The sequence below is a fragment of the Anolis sagrei genome, chromosome 1 (assembly GCF_037176765.1).
Source record: "Anolis sagrei isolate rAnoSag1 chromosome 1, rAnoSag1.mat, whole genome shotgun sequence".
Classification (NCBI taxonomy): Eukaryota; Metazoa; Chordata; class Lepidosauria; order Squamata; family Dactyloidae; genus Anolis; species Anolis sagrei.
The window spans coordinates 79,983,166-80,003,016 of NC_090021.1; the positions used below are offsets into that span (position 1 = coordinate 79,983,166).

Here is a 19,851-nt window from a genome sequence, read left to right on the forward strand (position 1 = left end):
CCCCTCGGCTTATACTCGAGTCAAGGTTATTTATCATTTTACTCTATTATTATTATTATTATTATTATTATTATTATTATTATACTTTATTATTGTTATTATTACATTTATTATTTTATTCTATTATTACTGCTATTACATTTCCACTATTTTACTCTATTATTATTATTACATTTATTAATTTACTCTATTATTATTGGAAGGATACAGAAGTACATTTACATTGAAGAAGGTTAGAATAATGGTTTAATCAGAGTTGGGCAGTTTTATCTTAAATTACAGTTTTACGTAAATATTAAAAAATAACCTACCGATGCTTCAATTAATATAATTGTATTGGTATCTATTTTTATTTTAAAATTTACCAGTAGCTGCTGCATTTCCAACCCTCAGCTTATTGTGGAGTCAATCCATTTTCCCAGTCTTTTGTGGTAAAATTAGGTGTCTCGGCTTACATTCGGGTTGGCTTATACTCGAGTATATACGGTATATGAAAACCTAAAGTCATTAACTTATGTTCAATGCACACACCCCTTCAAACTGTTGTAATATTCCATAAATGCTTGTGAATGCATCCACAATTTATTAAGGCATGCAGTCTTGAGACTATGTCAGCGAAGTCATATCTGTCTGCAATGTTACACACCTGGACTACTGAAGCACATTGTATGTGGAAGTTGTAAATTGTTTGGAAACTGCAGTAGGTCCAAAATACTGCATGTAGGTCACCGTATTTGGAGAGCACTGGAATGTAGCAGGCAGGTCAGAGATATAAAGGAAGAGAGATAACAGCCAACAGCCTCATAGTTGTTTCTAAGTGAATAAAACTCATTGTCCTTCTATTACTTCCATTGTGAATATCAAGATCCTGCCCAAGCAACTGTGTATTGTGTAGTACAGAAATGCAGTGATGGAATCGCTGAACACCGCAATACCCATATGGTATTAATTAATGCTTAGCACATAGCAACACATGACTGTGATGGTGTTTATGAGCTTACTAATGGTGCTTGATATTCTCTTAAAGTAGCATATATACAGCTACACTATTTAAACAACTGGAAAGCAAAAGCTACCCAGTTGTATTTAGTCTATATGTGTGTGTGTATGTGTCCGAGAGAGGGTGTTGTATATATACAGAGGTACTTAGGCCTCTTCATGTCAGAATTGAGTTCTACTATTGAAAACCAATTTCAGGACCTTGCTCGAAAAAGGCCTGACTGAAACTAAGTTCTGCATATGTTCAGTTGGGACATATGCCAGCTTTGTTTTGCTTACTTCATAGGTTCCAGACCAGCATAGATTTTCTGCTCAGATTCATTGAAAGTATTAACCTTGCTTTCTGTCCAGTTACATAATGCCCAAACAGCACATTTCCCTTCCTTCTTTTATAGCACTTGGCAGGGACAGTGGCAAATAAATCTGAAAAGAGTTATATTTTCTCAGACAGACTAGATGTACCCAGTGTCAGTTTTACAATTGCATCAGTGCCATTCGTTCTGCTGCTCAGATTTGGAAGATATTCAATAGAAAAGGCAGCTCATTCAAAATGGGAGAAACAAAGGCAACCCACATCCTGCGCAACTCTGTTTTTCTACCTAATCATATATCTTAAATTTTATATGATTTGTGGCAATACATCAGTTCATACCTATAACCCATTTTGACACCTAAGCATTTTGTAAAGTAAATAACTCTTACTTTGCATCCTCTTAAAACAAAAAATCACAAGAACAAGAATTTGTAATAAGTTACTTCTGATTCCTTTTTTGAGTCATGAAGAGGCAGACAGGTCACTTTATGACTGTCATGTGATGAGAGTTGATTGCACTCCTTTTTGCAGTATAGTTATAAGCTTTTGTATTTATTCCTTTTATTACTGCTTTTATCAGGTAAGTCCCACTGACTTCAGGAAGATTCCCTCAGAAGTGTGTATAGGGTTGCAGCCATAGTCCCTAGCTTTTATTTACTTTCTTACCAAATTTGTACCCCACCCTTTGCACCCCTGAGGGGACTCAAGCTGGCCTTACAACAGGAAGCAATTCGATGCCATACACACAATTACAATTAAAGCCAAGCAATTAAAATATGAGTTATTAGAACATCAATTAAAATCACGCAATCCATAATCCAGAGCCATTCCATTCGTCAAACACATTGATTCATGGTCACTTATTGCACTGCTCCAATTACTTGTCAAAAGCTTGATCCCAAAGCCACATCTTCAGTCAGGAGAGAAGGTGGCTGATCTGATTTCATTTGGGAGGAGGTTCCATAGATGAGGGGCCACCACTGACAAGGCCCTGTCTTTTGTCCCCATCAGTCGCGCCTGCGAAGGGGGTCAGACCAAGAGCAGGGCCTCCGAACAATCTTAACCTCCAAGATGGTTCATAAAAGGAGATATGTTTAGATGGGCCAAGAGAGATCTGTTGTCTTTGGCTGTTTTGTGAATGTTCAAAATGACTCTTGCTAACCTTAGACTGGGTACAGGAGGTAAGGCAATTAATCCTTTTTTTAAAAAAGAAACAAAATAATGGTACTTTTTATATAGAGAATAGAGGAAGTAGTAGGGGGGAAAAGGAGTGTACTGGGATCCCCTTCCTCCTTTTTTTAATCCCTCATTCTTTTTAGTTTGCAAGAAACTAATGGGGCTACTTCTTTGCAGATAGACAATTCCTGGTGTTTGATTTGGCCCTCAGCTTACATTGGTTTTACTTCCATGTATTTGTTTATTCTCCATTAGTCTCTAAGCCTACCCCCTTCCACAGTGTCTTAAAGGATGACAGTACGGTTCTATAAATCTCCTCCAGTGTCATCCTCCTTTTTCTCAAGGAGAAAGGAACTCAGTTGTGAATGACATGCACCTTGGCTGTTGGGGGCCATTGATGGGAAAGGAGACAGGAAAGGGAAGGTAGGCTGTCCCTACAAATGGTCTGGATCAGCCATGGCTGCTGCAAAAATCTCTTTGAGTGTTGTCTTCCTTCTCTTGGAAAAAGGAGGATGACACTTGAGGAGATTTCTGAAGCAGTGTCATCATCCTAGGAAGCGTAGGGGGAAATCTTGGTGGCTGCTTGTACAGGCAATGGAGCTATTCTGAAGGCAGCCTGGGAGGAAGGTGGAGATCTTTGCAGCCACAGAAACTGTAGCTTGCATGTTTGCAGCTTTCCCATTTTCATGGGTGTCCTAATCTGCTAGCCCCCACAAAAGTTGAGGGTGTACTCTATTATAAAAACAGTATTTAACATGTATTATTTCTAAATTAAAAATACATCTATATGTAATTCATGCATATTCCGTAGGTACTGTTAACCCATTCTGTTCCAATCCTCTCTTGTCCATGGAAAGAAAGCCATTGGGTAGTCTGTCTCACAGATTCAGAGAAAGTCAAAATCAAGCCTCTTTTGAACAAATCTTACAAAGATAACTCAGTGATATCCTTGCTTTAGAAATGACCTGAAGGTGCCCATAGCAACAGCAACTCCCATCATCCCTGCATTGTAGGAGTTGTAGTCCAATACATCTAGAACACATGTGTCACACGCGAGGCTCATGAGCCAAATTCGGCCTGCCACATCATTTTATGTGGCCCATGAGGCTTTAAATGCTGGGGCTACATGGTTACATTTATCCAGTCTTACAGTTACAAATGGCTCTTTGAAGGCAACCATAAGGCTGATGTGGCCCTTGGTGATAATTTGTGTGACATCCCTGATCCAGAGGGCACTTTGTTGGGTACCACCATGGCTGTGAGGAGCTGTGATGCAGCTTCTTCTTCCTACTGCTCTTCCTCTTCCTCTTCCTTTTTCTTCTTCATCGACATTAATTATTTCTCATTGTGGGACTCAGGACTAGTCCCAGTTTAAACAGCTACAACAACAGTTTTCAAGGTACATTTTCTTTCAACATCGTATCCAGGTACTTCATAGCATACTGGAAGTATTCAATTTTTATAAGTTCTTGAACCAGCTTAATTGTTGGGATTGGTTTGCTAATTCCATGATTTTTAAACTGTTTTCTTAAGTAGGATTTTAAACCTTGTTTTGCAGACTCTGCGCCCATTCTAAAAGTAGATGAAAGACAACGGCTTGCCCGAGAAAGGAGAGTGGAACGGGAGAAAGTGTTAGGTGAGTCATGTGTAATTTACTTGAAACTGCTAATGATTTTCATGAATCTTAAGTAACATGCTTGTTATTTGATGTCTGTATTACATATTGAGCAGCATATGGACTGAGATTCTAATTGCAAGTGAATGTATACTTTTGTGGTTAATATAGGCTGTCATTTGGCATCAGAAAAATAAACACTCATGTTCCAATCCACACATGGACCTAACATGTAAATTTTCTGTGTGTTGAAGCATAAACCAAGCCATCCAAATAGGATTGTTCTGCATAAATGCCCCAAAACATGCCAAGGTTTGATTCATGTATTGTTATGCCCTGTGCATGGAAATTCTATGCAATGATGCCATGTTTGATCTTCTGAAAAGCTGATATGGTTATGGTTCTTGCAGTACTTATTCTTTTCATGAGGTCCTTGAAGTAAAGGAACCAATATTTGAAGTTATTCATTATATTAGGGAACAAGGAACTCTTTCTTCTGAACTTTATCAGTCATGAAGTTAGTAGTTTTGTGAAGCGTTAGATAAGCTATCTGACTGAGAAATTTAAATACTTTGTCCTAAACTTTAACTCCATAAGATGGAAACATAGACATGAATATGGAATCATTGTGCTGTGATTGTGTAGTGCACAAGTGCCAATGAACATCCCAGGAAGACATGCAGGATAGGTTTGTCCTAAATTTGTATCTTAAAGGCCTAACTGGTAAGTAAAGCAGAGGAATATGACTCAAAGGATGAATTCCAAATTGGGGAACATTTGAGGAGATTTCCTTCCAGCACATGATAGAGATAGGGTCATGGAGGCATCTGACTGGAAGGATATAAAGTTGGAGTGTTGGGTGGGAGTCCATTGTACTTCTCACAAATTTTGACATTTTCCTACCTGGCATATGAAGAACTTGCCATATAGCTGTGATGACTATTGGACTTATATCTCTCGGTTGCCTTCATGCAGAAGAAACCAAATGTAAACAAATACCTAGAGGCATGAATTATCACATTATCCACTAATTAATGCTAGGAGCTTTAACTTTGTAATACTAAAAACATTTGGTGGTTCCTAGCCTTTTGACATAAGTATAGTTTCTGAGGTTCCTGGGTTTCTGTCTGTAGTCATCAATCTGTTTAGAAAACGCTGCTAACCATTCCCCCTTCCATAAAAATAAATATGTAAATATATATCTGCTGTCACTCTTAATTTTGTGAAAAATCCCTTCCTCAGTATGACACTTGTCATCATTCTGTATTTTTAAGTAGATCATAATGGCCCAGTACACTTACCTTTAGATAACCCTATGTTGATATTTGTTTGGCATGCAATTTGAGCCATGGTAAAAAGTAAAGCAATCTAATTATTCGGCATTCTAATAAGAGAAGCTAAGTATTACTACATTTAGATAATAAAACATAATGGTATTTGTTTCAGAATGCACACAAATGAACAATAATAAATGCTAAATGTAACACAACCAATCCCCTCCCCTCCCCCCGGCCCCACATACAATGCTAAATGAAGTTTCATGCCATGGTTTTGAATTCTGTGTTCTTTGCTGTTCTGTTTCAACATATATTCAAGCTACTTTCTGGCTCATGGTCAGTTGGGTTTAATAGCTCAAATCTACTTGCGTTACCTTTGAATTCTACAGGAAGTTCTTCAGATGGTATTTTTGGTATGATAGTTGATTGTGGTGTTCATATTTAGCTTTACTCTAGCAGTTCATGATATTAAAAGATAAATCAGGTGTAGTCTGAACACAATGATCCCTACCTCATTTGTATTTATTTTCTGACCAACAAACCAAGGCAAAGCTTTTATAGGGATCCATTTCTGTATTGATCTGAGTATACTACTGGACATATTTTAATGATATAGAATTTGTGCTAAAATTAGGGTTAAACTGAGAAACCTGAGTTAAATATATAAATGGACTTGAAACAAAAATACATTTCCATGTTGGAAAAAGTAATAGATGGTAAAAGTGTAACACCCCCCCCCCCCCCCCGCCCCAAACTCTGGATAATCTCCATCCAACAAGGTGATGGGCAACATGATTTTTCCTATTGAGAAGAACATGAACAGTTTATATTGACAGACCTTATAGGACCCATCACAACAGGAGAAAAATTCTCAAAATTTGTTAGTTTTGGTTGCAAAATGTAAACACAGTAATCAGAAGTGCTTCCATCTCTCAAGGAGAAAACATTTGTAAATTGCCTCTTCCTGACTTTGTGCTTCTCGTTATTTCACATTTCTGCTTCCCTGAAAGTAGTTCAAATAATTGCTCTGTGTGCTCTGGCTTTCTAAAAATATTAAGTCTGCCTCATCAAACTGCAAGTTTAGTGGGATTTTGAAACTTACTTAAGAAAGTAAGTGCTGGTACCCTGTCTATATACATTCTGATGCAGGACCATTTTCTCCTGGCTGCAAGCTGGCAGGAATTCAGTGAAAGCAAACTTCTTTTGTTCCAGCTGAAATAAGTCTGTGTACTAATTGATGGAAAGAACATTCCCTGAAAACAAGTGCTTTGTTGTTACACACCTCTTTGCATATCTTGACTCACTTTCAAAAGTAAATCTTTTGGCCACTCATTTATATTTATATTTAATTCATTGATTTAATTCATAATTACTAAATTAAACTCTATGATTTATTCCAGTTTGAGAGAGATAAGGTGATATGCTTCCACTTGGATTTGTAATTATCTAATATGGAATCATGTCCAAAAGAGAATGCCCAGTTTTAGGTCTGAAGTGCAGGAGATATTTATAAAGTGTAAAAGGTAAGAAGACTGGCTATTCCAAAATAATGGCGAGACTGTTGAAATTATACAAGTTGGGGCATGCAGCATCAAAACATGGACTGGGGTCCAATTATTTTCGTTTGGACCCTCTGGGAGCCATGTGAAGTGCCCCAAAATTTTCTTCTAGTCTATAGAACATTGTATGTTTGTGTCACGTTGCCAGGGCTCTACCTTGTTTAGGTAAAGATGAATCAAAACTCCCAGTTTAAACAAACAGTTTTAATTGAAACAGCACTTACTTGCTGGCTGTTTTAATAGACCAAAACATAAATCATAAAGATAACACACAGCCACAGAATAAACAAAAACTGATAACAAAAATAACTTCGTAGTCAAAAGGGTCCAGTCCAATGGTCAAATGCCAAGAGTTCAATAACAGAATCCAGGGATCAAGAGTCTATACCGTAGTCAAAAGCCAGTCCAAAGGTTCAAGGTTCCAGGATTCCAAAGGTACAGGAGACAGGTCAGGATACCGAAAAATCCAACAGACCTGGGGGGAAAACCAGTAGGATCCACCACCAAAATATGACAATACTTTTCTCCCGAAGATCACTTCCAAGGCTCACTCCTTATATCTACAAACACCCAGCTCCAACCTATCTCTTGTATACCTCCATCCTTAATTGCTTTCACTCATGAACTCTTACTTACAGATTACAAAACCCTTCACAACTAATACTTACATTAACCCTTCCATCACCAAGCACCATCAACTGCAGAACATATGACTGTGTGTGTGTTTCACATATTGGGGAGGAGGATTAGGCTGCAACCTATTTTAAGAGGTACATTTATTTATTAATTATTTATTTACTACATTTCTATCCCGCTCTCTCTCACCCCGAGGGGAACTCAGAGCGGCTTACAATTTTACAAAATAAAATGCCGCAATATACATAACATTAACTAAAATCAATAGACATATAAATTTGAATTAAAACCACTAAAACATTATACATGAAAACATATTAAACATTGCTCCAGTCTCATAATAATTATTTAGCTGCTTCATTTATGATAGGTATTATACTGTATTTCTGTCACTTGCCAAATGTCTGCTTGCACCACAAGGTTTTAGGTTTTTTTCTGAACAACAGGAGAGAGGGGGCCGATCTAATCTCACTGGGCAGGGAGTTTCACAGCCAAGGGCCCACCACCAAGAAGACCCTACCTCTTGCCCTCACCAATTGCACCTGTGAAGGCAGTGGGAATGAGAGCAGGACCTGTTCGGCCGATCTTAGCACTCGAACTGGCTCATAAAGGGAAATAAGTATGGACAGGTAAAGTGGGCCAGAACTGTTTAGGGTTTCATAGACTAAAGCCAGCACTCTGAATTGTACTCAGTAGCAAACTGGCAGCCAGTGGAGCTGATGTAACAGGGAGGTTGTATGCTCCCTATGCGCTACTCCAGTAAGGAACCTGGCTGCTGCCCGTTGGACTACTTGAAGCTTCTGAACATTCTTCAAAGGCATTGTCACTTCTGCAGCCTTCTAAGAAGAGCTATTACTCATCTGTTGTGGGGAGAGAACAGAAAAAGGGCATGTCGGGGAATATCTCGGCTGTCCTAGAAAGCCCATTATAAATGTACCACTGAACTGAAGAAAACCTGACAGTGACTAGGAGTTAATTTTTGTGCAAAAAGGATTTGAACTTTTTTTTTGTTCTGGTACCCAAAAGTCAAAAGAAACACATGACTTTAGTTGATGGTTCTAGTTGCTGGAACCCAAGTTTGTAGCAAAAAAAAAGTAGGCTCTCTAAGCCTGCCTACACTAACATCAGTAGTTTGACAGTGATAAACATCCCCATATAGGCAGGCTCTACACTATTATTTTTTTATGTGGACTGTCCAAAGTAAATAGCTTTAGAGAGGAGGTATGCTCATTAACTTAAGGATAAATGTTTACTACTTAAAATTTGACTTTTCACTTGATTAGTTAACTTACACTATTCTCTTTGAAGAGCAAAGTCTTAGTGTGTTATCCCAATTGTCAATTATTTATACATTGAAATATAATGCCATTTGTATTTTATAAAGGACCATCTCATGTTTATTCAGCAGAACATTATTAAGATATACAAACCGATGTCTTTAATATACATCTGGGTTAGAATTTACATCATGCTAATAGTGTTGTGTTATGCTTTAAGATATTTATAATGGCAAGGAATGTAACTATCCTCTCCTTTTTCTGACCTTTTCCCAAACAAACAAAGGACAATTTGATGACATGTAAAAGTTTAAATTACGTTTAAGGAATCTTTCTTGGCATTCAAAGAAGAATTCATAACGTGCCATCAATCTTTGAAATAAAGAATGTTCTCTGGGTGGCAAGCCAGTGAAGTGTAATGTAAGTGTAGATATAATTTGTATCAATTGGGTGTGTACTTTTAGCAAGTAGAGTGCAAGGAGTCACCTTTGAAAGTGCTTCCTAATCAGAACCTAATCTGATCTCTGCCCATTGTTCCTCACAATCTCAAGAACTGCAGCAGTATTGTTGATCCAGTAACACAGTATACTTTATTATAGTTGTATATATTATATTTCCTTCAGGGAGTTGTGTTCTTAGTTTACATATATTTTACAAGTTACAAGTTGCCTGAGATTTCTAGATTTGAACAAGAGGTACAGCCCAGATCTACGGATTCTGCATCCACGGAATCAGCCACCCACAGTTTGAAAACATTCCAAAAAAGCAAACCTTGATTTCAACATTTTACATACAGAAGATCACTTTACTTGCCATTGCATAGAATGAGACTTGAGCATCCACAGATTTTTATTTAAAAAAATTATATATGTGTATAAAATGTACCATCTTTCAGTCTGAGATTTAAAAAAACCCAACCATTCTTAATTATCTCAGTTTTTTCATTTTGGCCTGTTGTCTCCTAGTGGATTGCCAAGTGAGAGTCTATTTCATATTATGATCATTGAATTGAAGATTGTGAATTCATGCTAACAAGTCATGTGGGCTAGAATGAATAATGAAAAAAGACAGAGATGAATATAATCCAAAGTGTGTCTTGAAATTTTTGTTGTCATTAGAAGAGGAGTTAAAACTCCAAACTACAGTAGAAACATTGGTCCTTGGACAAGAGATTTCTTTCTAGTGGTTCCATAGTAAACATAGCTTGTATAATCAAAAATAGATTATATGACATCCTTTGTATAAAATTAACTCCAGTCAGTTACCTTATTTAGGAGCAATTTTTTCACTAAGAATGGAACTCAAGGTGATTTCTCCCATTGTTAAATTCTAGGTGTGTGTGACTTGGCAAAAAAAGAAAAAACAAAAAAACCAATTTCTAGTCTCATTCCCATCTCCACTCTCTTTACCAGGAAATGCCCAAATTCAGGAGGGGGTGCTGTTTCATGCTGGTATGATTCGGTCCATTGGCACCAATGGGGAAACTTTAGAGGCTTGATTTGCCATCCTGTCAGCATGGAACTTGTAGGCCACATTTACGACTGCAAGCCTGCAGAATTTCAGAACATTTCACCAATCCACTGATTTTTGGGAAATTTTAGAAGTTTTTACCATAACATTTTTTTTATAAAACACCACAAGAGGGGGGTCTGGGAATTGAAGTCCCAACCAGTGCACACCTCAAGAAGGGAGGAAAATGGACAATCAACCAGACCTCTGATTAACTGAGAAAAAAACGTGAGGAATAAAGAGCGAGAAAAATCCTATCATGCCCCAGGAGGGAGCTTAGACGATCCTTCAATGCCTGGACCATGCAAAGTGCTGCTGGGAATGCAAGTTTGGGGAGCGGGGGCTTCAGGAAGGAATAGAAGGGACTGCCAGAGAAGAAAGAAGAGAAGGAGCTACCGCTATCAGTTGCCAGCTCTTGGCTGATTTGTAAGGCTGTCCATAGGCCGCAGCCTCTGCTTCATGTAGAGTGCCAGTTAGCCCTGTTAGCCCCCATTAGCCAAAAGATCCGGCTGCTAGTGATCCGTATCAACTGAGTCTTCAGCTTCCCTCCACCCAGCCCATTTTCAGATGTCCAGCAGCCAGATCGACAAATTTCCCCAAATCTGGTTTTGTCAAATGGAATCGTGCACACTGCTATTAAATTCTTAGCAGCACTGACAACTATAACTACAGCTACATATTAAGTCCTATAAAAATAGAAAAATATCATTTTGGTGGAAGCATAATTTCATGGCATAGTGCGCTGTGTGCTTTCAGATTGTTTCTGACTTTTGATAACCCCTTTTCAGAGGAAGTCTGCCTTTGCCTTCCTCAGGGGCTCAGAGAGCTTGACATCCATAAGGTCTCCCAATGGGTTTCATGGCGAAGTAGGGATTTGGACACTGGGTTCCAGAGTCATAGACCAATGTTCAAATCACTCCACAGTTCTGTATCAAATGCTGGACCTTCCAGCAGTGAAAGGATGGTGAAGAAGACCTGTGTTTATGATCCTGGAGTGTCACCATCAGTAAATAATCTTGGGAGCTACCTAAACAAAGAGATTGTTAGAAAGGGATGGTCCCCAGTACAGCTCTTTACAGCTCATCTTTGTCTTCCTCCAGAAATGATTTTGCTCTTAAGAGTAAGTAAAATTATAGAAGTGACTAGAAAAACCAGGGTATAGAATAACATCCTCTGAAGCTCCTGCAAAATGCATTGAATGTGGCAAGATGATAATATAATAAAAGCCTGATCTCATAATTGGCAGTATATGAGACACTGGATCTTTTAAAAAAAAGAATACCAAAAAGATGAAATGTGATATTTCAACAGCACTTTGTGAGTTTAATTTAAACTTGGTGGGATTAAATTTTCTTTACTTTATTTTTAAGTAGATCTTCTTTAATCTATTATTGAACCCATTTTCTGTTAAGAAAAAAAGTTTAAAGGCATCTTTTCAATAGAGCAGAACCCTTAATATTGATTCCTCTCTCTTTTATTAGCTAAATTCATTGCAAAAGCTAAAACACAAACAGTGCGCAAAGGTCAGCCAAAAATTAAAGCTGAATGGTCCCTGTCAAGGCCATTCAAGGAGTCCTTGTAGAAAATAAGTGTATGAGCAAGCTAAGAAAGAAATAAAGTCAATTTTCCCCAACAAGCCACTAGCTAATGTACTATTTAGAAACTGGAAAGGTGACAGATATCCCTTCATATTACAGTAGATTGCCATTCCTCGATAAGGTGGTTGTGCACATAATGAGAACTTTGAGTGAGCTCTAAATCTTTACCAGATTGATCTCAGTCTAGATTTTGAGATGAAATTATTTCAGTTACTCTCGACAACCTCTTTTCCACATTGCATGGGAAACGTGGCCCTGTGCATTCATTTGGACCTCTCAGCTATCATTAATTATATAGTTTCTGCCTGTGTTGTGCAGTGGAAGGTGCTGTTGTGCATTATTTCTCTGGAGCTTGGAAAAATTTGGGGTTTTTTTGGAACACAACTCTAATGTTAATAGGAAGATTCTGAGATAAATCCAAATAAGTAACTATCGCAAGCTCCATTACATGATAGGTAGGTCCCAGAATTATTGCTGGAGGACTTCCATGGACTATGTCTGATGGGATTTTGCAGTGTTCCATCTTGTTCCCCATCTTCTTCTGACATGTCTGATCAGGAGAGATAGTTGGGGTAGGTTCCATGATCATGATGCAGTTCATCCTCCTATCCTCATGTTTACTGTTTTCTTTTCCTTGCCTTGTTAATGTTTGCTCCCTTTCCTTGTTATTTGCTGGACTGCTTGTGTTAAGTACATAAATGCTGTATAAACAACCAATGTACTGCTGCCACCTGTAAATAAACCGACAAATGTTCAATAAAAAATAAAGATTAAAAACATCTGACTGAAGTAAGGTAGTGGGAATCAATAATGCATTGAGAAGAAATGTCAATAAAACAGAAGCTGCTTTCAGAAACAGTTGAGAAGTTAATGGCAGGCAGTATGGTTAACTCTTATTATGGATTGGGATTGCACTCTCCGGAAATGGAGGAAAGGAAAATTTAAAAAATGATACCAGATGTCCTTCTCAATCAGATGCTGCTCCTTAGCTTGTCTGACTCACACAAAAGGATTTGTGATAGATGTGGTTACCCCAGGCCTGAGAGAATTAGACAGATATGGTTGATCTTCTCAGTGTATGACTTTTTCAGGAGTTAATTTGGGTGGAACAACAACAACAATAACAACTTTATTTTTGTACCCCGCCTCCATATCCCCAAAGGGACTCGGGATGGCTTACATATGGCATAAAGTGCCAAGACAAAGTATAAAATTAACACACAGTACAATACAAAGTCAAAACTATAGCATATGAAAACAGCAATTTAAAACTCAGAACAACACTCCATGACCTATGGTGACAACCATTGTAAGACGTGGCCATACTCTTCATCTTTCCCAGTCAGAATGAACTGAAGTCTGCTTCTGATTCCTGACCCCTCTGATTCTACGCTGGAGTTTTCTAAACTGTGTATTCTTTCATGTAAATGTTAAGTTGTTATAAACCAGGGGTCCTCAAACTACGGCCCAGGGGCCGGATACAGCCCTCCAAGATCATTTATCCGGCCCTCGCTCAGGGTCAACCTACGTCTGAAACGACTTGAAAGCACATAACAACAACAACAATCCTATCTCATCAGGCAAAAGCAGGCCCACACTTCCTATTGAAATACTAATAAGTTTATATTTGTTAAAATTGTTCTTCATTTTAATTATTGTAATGTTTTTAAGTGGGTTTTTTTGGACTACAAATGATATGTGCAGTGTGCATAGGAATTCATGTTTTTTTCAAATTACAATCTGGCCCTCCAGCAGTTTGAGAGACTGTGACCTGGCCCTCTGTTTACAAAGTTTGTGGACCCCTGTTATAAACGAACACAATTAAAGAAACATTTTCTTTGTTGCTGTTTAGCGGCAAGAGAACTTGCCTGGATAGAAAAAGAAGAGAGAGCAAGGCAATATTACGAGAAACATCTAGAGGAACGCAAAAAGAAATTGGAAGAGCAGAGGCTAAAAGAAGAAAGAAGGAGAGCTGCAGTTGAGGAAAAACGAAGACAGCGGCTAGAAGAGGACAAAGTAAGTGGACTGTCTGATCACATTTTCCCCTTCTTTCAAGTGATCCAAACAGAACTGTAATAGTTTAGGAAAACTTCACTTTGCATTATCTCATTAGGAGCGACATGAAGCCGTTGTTCGCAGGACGATTGAAAGGAGCCAGAAACCAAAACAGAAGCAAAACAGATGGTCCTGGGGAGGTACACTGCATAGCAACAGCAGCATTAATACCACAGGTAAAAGTGGAGGCCAGGCCTCGCAGCCTGTATCCCCTTCTTTGTGCTAATGTGTGTTTCTTACTGAGGAAGCCTCTTTGCAGACTGCATTTCAGCTGAGTCTTTAATTGTGTCTTGAGATGTACATGCTTCTTACTTTGGTCCTTAGCAGTCAAGAATGAGAAACTGAACTAACGCTTGGATGATTTGCTCTTTTCTAACTCCATCTGTATTTCGGCTTAATTTACTTTGTTCATCTCGCTGTGACCTTTTTGTGTGCCAAAAGTCTGTCTATGCCAATTTCCTCAGGCTTCTGTATTTGCTAGGCATTATTAATATGAGTGTTTCGGAAAGCAATGTGCATTATCATAAAAACTAGACTCAAGAATATATTTCACTGCATTTAAATCCACTGGGAAGGAATCTAGTGGCCACTGTGGCTAATATTATCACTGAAAAAAACTTTGGTAGTTTTCTCACTTTCTTAGAAAAAGTTGCTTTTAGATTTAAAAAATGTTAAATAAATAATAGAGTTATGATTTTTGTATTACTCCAGACACATGGTTTGTGTCTGAATATATATTTAAATACACAGAGGATTTCAAGTCTAAAGAGACGTTCACTATATTTTGTATCAGGAAATTCTGTATGTACATTACATATGTTTTTTTCCTTCCTGAAAAATGCACTAATGGGTGTTTACTTCATCTATTATGGAACAAATATATGTATCACTGCTTTTACAAAGGGCAAGAACTTCCAATCGCTACTGTTTCCTTGTGCTGCAAGTTCAATAAACAATGGCTTTTTTCGTAACAGTGTTCTACCTATTCTCTTTGCTTCTCTCTGTATAACTTGCTTGCTGCCTTTTACATTTTATTCTTTCCTTTTGAAAATCATTGTCTTGCATTCTGTCCCTAGGTTATTTTGTTGAATCATCCTTCACCTTTCTCGATTTAGCAGGCCTGGAGTACCACTTCAGACCTTTGGGTGGTGCTAGGAAACCCGGTACATAACTCACCGTGATGTGTTGGCTCTTCACCAGTAGTTCTCTCTCCCCCCAGAGTCAGACCAGTTTACCAGTAACTAAACCATGCTGTGTTAGTCACCATGCATGCCTAACATCTGCCGCCTAGACTAGAGCTTGATAGATAGCATGCCCTGCTGCCTTCCTCAAATTTACCAAGTGGTTATTGGGTGACTTAAAGACTGTGGTACAACTTCTCAACATTTTCAAAGTGCTTCTGTTTGCAAGCAGTATTCAGTGCTCTTTCCAGGTTTAGAAATAGCATTTTCAAAAGCTCTTTGTAAAAGACTTCCCTCTTGCTCGACTGTATTATTTATCTGCTCCTTTTCCCACTCTGTATTTTTATAGAAATAATTTTCCTTTGTTCATTTATCTCCCAGTGCTTTTGAAATATCTATTATATACTCTCTATAGTACAGCTGCTGACTCTGCAGCCTGTAAAAAGAAGGTTGGTGCACTGTGACACTGCATTCACAAACCTAGCCAGCATTTTAAAGAAGCAAAATCAACCCTGTTGTAATTTTCCCACATACGTATGCTAGAGACTGCCCTTCGGGTTGCTACTCACTGCTCTTTTCCTCTTGCTACTGCATGCCACTTCTATTTACCTAAATATCCCTCCAGTCCACATTGCAAATTACCTTCTGAGCATGTAGACAACAATGCCTCCTCTTAGTCCTTTTTTTGTGTTTGTTTTCTGACCTCTTTCGGTGTTCTGGCTTTACATGACCACATGCCACTCATACTTTCTCCTCTTATTAGGAGAAATAACTTCAACTTGCTTGAAAGAGGGAGGAAAATGCAAAATATAGGCAGCTTTATGTCCGTGTTGAAATACCATTCGAGTAAATAGGGAAGGTAATACCTGTGCTTTCATTGAAATATGTGGTGGGAGTGTCACTGTGGACCTACAAATGGGTACATTGTGATGTTGGGACAACCCTGTGGAACTGATACTCTAATGCAGTGTTCCTCAAACTCTGCTCCCCCAGGTGTTTTGAACTTCAGCTCCCAGAAATCCCAGCCAGCTTACCAGCTGATAGGCATTGTGGGAGCTGAAGTCCAAAACATCAGAAGGAGCACATTTGAGAAACTCTGCTCTAATGAATGGAAATGTAAAATCCATTCAGTAATGGATTCTTTGCTAAGGTATCTATTATATGAAATAAATATTGGGAAAGGAAATCTGAAAATATCTATATTTAAATTCATTGTCCAGCTTTCCAGATAGCAATGCCCATGATTTTTGACAATCATGAAGATAATCCTTACTTGTATAATGTAATCCTGTATAATATAAAACAAATACAGAAAGGCTCTCTGAAACAGGAAACTAGATTAGGTGTGGTCCATGCAAATGCCTGCTTAATACATTCTCCTCTGCCAGTCTGTAAATCTCTACATATATCTGCCTACCTTCCTCTGTTTCTCTCATTCTCTTTTTGTCACACACACACACACACACACAAGCACACAAGTTGAAACATGTGTAGGCAAAACTTTTCCTAATGTTTATCGACAAGAATAATTGGGCCAAACACAATTGCTAGGCCTAAGAACAATACCCCAAATCATTTGCTGAATGCTTAGTCAACGTTTATGTAAATCCTGTTGATTAAATGGGTTTATTCTTATTGTGACTAGCAATTGGATTTAGCCATGTAAACTTAGAATCTGCCTAAATTCATTCCCAGTTAAGGGGTCCCTGGTGGCACAGTGGGTTAAACCCTTGTGTTGGCAGGACTGCTGACCGAAAGTTTGGCGTTTCAAATCCAGGGAGCTGGATGAGCTCCCGTCTTTCAGCTCCAGCTTTCCAAGTAGGGACATGAGAGAAGCCTCCCACAGGATGGTAAAACATCCAGGTGTCCCCTGGACAGCGTCCTTGCAGATGGCCAGTTCTCTCACACCAGATGCGACTTGCAGTTTCTCAAGTCGCTCCTGAAATGAAATAAATCCCAATTTTCTCTCTACTTGACACATATACTGATTTTGTTATCACATTCTCATCACAACAAACAAATGATCATGCTTTTTAAGCAGCTGTATCCACAAGGTTATCTTACTCAATAGATAAATGACATGTTTAAGCGATTTTGTCTGTCAGTACATTGGTGCCCCTCTACCATTTCCCATTTGCTTCCAGGCTTACTGCATCACTCTGATTGTAAATGCAATGAGATGAATGTGAACGTTACATTGTGCTTATTTCTTACCAGATCATTCAAATTTATCTCATAGAAATATATTGCTATTTGATGGAGTGAATCACAATGTTTGAGGATATAACAAGAAATTAGCAATTCAGTCCCATTCGTATCTACTCAGAAATAAGCCTTACTGAAATTAGCTGGATTTATTTCCAGGTACATGTGTATAAGACTGCAGCCTAAATAATATTGTGCACACTCTTTGAGTCACCTATTAAAAATCCTTCCAAGAAGTCCTTTCTTAAAGGTATCATTCAATAGAAAAAAACCCCAATATTCCTATTTCTACTTCCCTCTAGAGGACTAGGAACTTACATTGCTGCATGTGGGCTGTCAATTAGCATTATTTCCATTTGTTTTAGATCCAGACAGGCGATCTGTTTCAACAATGAACCTTTCGAAACATGTTGATCCAGTCATTAACAAGCGGCTCTCCTCCTCATCTGCAACATTACTAAATTCTCCAGACAGAGGTACAGTTTAAAGAACAACAGCAGTTGCAAAGGAAAGGTCTAAAAATGTTTTGTGCTGTGAGTTTGCCATTTTGATCTCAAGTCATTTCCTTTACGTTGTTAGAGGAAAAAAAAGACTTCAATCACCAGGGGAAAACAAGAGATTTGAAAGTGCTAAAAGCAGTGCTTCTGTCAGGTTTTTTAGTAAATGGATTTAAAAAATAGAAAACCAGTTCATCTCTCCATACTGCATGGAATCCATTTTAACTTTTGTACATCACCACTAGATCATATTCATCTGATTATTGTTTTTTTTAACTTCACCCGTTTTTTAAAAAAAGTTCTTGAATCTTTCCCGGAAAGTCAACATGCTGACTTATGTTGGCTTAGAAATGGAATTGTAATGGTCTCTATCAAATTTATATGTTGCTTTGTTTTCATGAGAGACTTTATTCCCCATCCTTTTTGAGTCTTTGGGGATTTTTAAGTCTAAATGAACTACAATTGGACACAAAGGTGATGTAATCTTCTGTTAGAAACTACTAGATGCAATGTGTTCTCTAGCATTAACCACAATAGCTCCACGTTTATATGCAGGTTGGATCCAGAAACACCTTTCTGAAGACAAAGTTGGATTAGATTTTTGATTATGTAGTGAAACTGGTTGGAAGGTCACAAAGGCAGTAATCCTATGTCAACATGTATAGGATTGATTTGTTTATGTCCTTAAAATGTGTGAGTTTTATGTTTAGCATACATGTGGACTTCTACATGTTTGGAGATATGTGTTTATGTTTAATGCCACACTGACAATCTGTGTGCAACAGCTCATCTCTGATACCGCCTTTTATGCGTGTGGGCTTTTCTGCATGTTTGGAAATATGCAATTCTTCTTTGTTATGTGCCAGGCTGACAGTAATGTGCAAAAGCTTTCTTGGATATTGGCTCACATATATATTGTCTCAGATTTCACCGATCTGGCAGCAAAGCACAAGTATTGTTTTTATCCAAGGGCAATATTTTCTTACTTTTCAAAAACAAGGAACTGAAACTTATGAATAAAGTCTTCCAGAAAGGTAACTATTCTCTGAAAAATACTGTATATACTTGAGTATAAGCCTACTTTTTCAGACCTTTTTTGGGGCTGAAAAAGTCCCTCTCGGCTTATACTCGAGTCAAGGTTATTTATTATTTTACGCTGTTAGAAATATGTAATAAATGTATTATTATTATTATTATTATTATTATTACATTTATTATTGTATTTTATTATTGTTTTTATTATTACATTTATTATTTTACTCTATTTATTATTGTTGTTATTACATTTATTATTTTACTCTATTTATTTTTATTGGAAGGGTATGCAAGTTTTATGTAAAAATTACGTTTTATGTAAATATTCAAAAACATTTAATCTCCTGACGCCTCAATTAATATAATATTATTGGTATCTATGTTTATTTTGAAATTTACCAGTATCTGTTGCATTTCCCATCCTCAGCTTATACTCGAGTCAATCTGTTTTCCCAGTTTTTTGTGGTAAAATTAAGTGCCTCGGCTTATATTTGGGTCGGCTTATACTCAAGTATATATGGTAGTTGTTGGAGATTCATGATACAATCAGAGGTGAAGACCAGAAAAGACAATCATAACTATTTGATTGTATCAAATAATATATTGCTAACCAAAATCGTAGTTGCATATTCTGCTAGTAGAAGTAGCACTCCTAGCACACTGAAGTCATTATATGTTCATTCCAAAGCTGGCACAACAGCTTGTGCATGTGCATATACTGGCATAAACAAAAATAAAAGCATTAGATATTTGGTCAAGAGTAGAAATGTGAAGCATTAGAAGATGTGCAGCTCTGTGCAAACCCCACGCAAGACTAGATGTGGCTTTTGGAGCCAGAAAAGTTGTGCACTCTCATTTTAATAGAATCGGACTTGTTGTGCATTCAACAATCTATTATTATTGCAGATCATACTGATAG

The 19,851-nt window shown here is 37.8% G+C and overlaps 1 protein-coding gene across 9 annotated transcripts in view; it reads left to right on the plus strand.

Moving 5' to 3' along the window:
• Positions 1-19,851, plus strand: part of MAP7 (microtubule associated protein 7) — a 157,488-nt gene that overhangs the window by 101,676 nt on the left and 35,961 nt on the right. For 5 of the 9 annotated variants that reach the window (XM_067466538.1, XM_067466555.1, XM_060753425.2 and 2 more), the window contains exons 3-7: positions 4,047-4,124; positions 13,812-13,975; positions 14,073-14,190; positions 15,091-15,177; positions 17,766-17,876. In XM_067466538.1, the coding sequence (XP_067322639.1) occupies positions 4,047-4,124; positions 13,812-13,975; positions 14,073-14,190; positions 15,091-15,177; positions 17,766-17,876 (558 nt within the window). The remainder of the gene's footprint in view (positions 1-4,046; positions 4,125-13,811; positions 13,976-14,072; positions 14,191-15,090; positions 15,178-17,765; positions 17,877-19,851) is intronic. The other 4 variants (XM_067466541.1, XM_067466546.1, XM_067466552.1 and 1 more) reach the window with 2 other exon arrangements.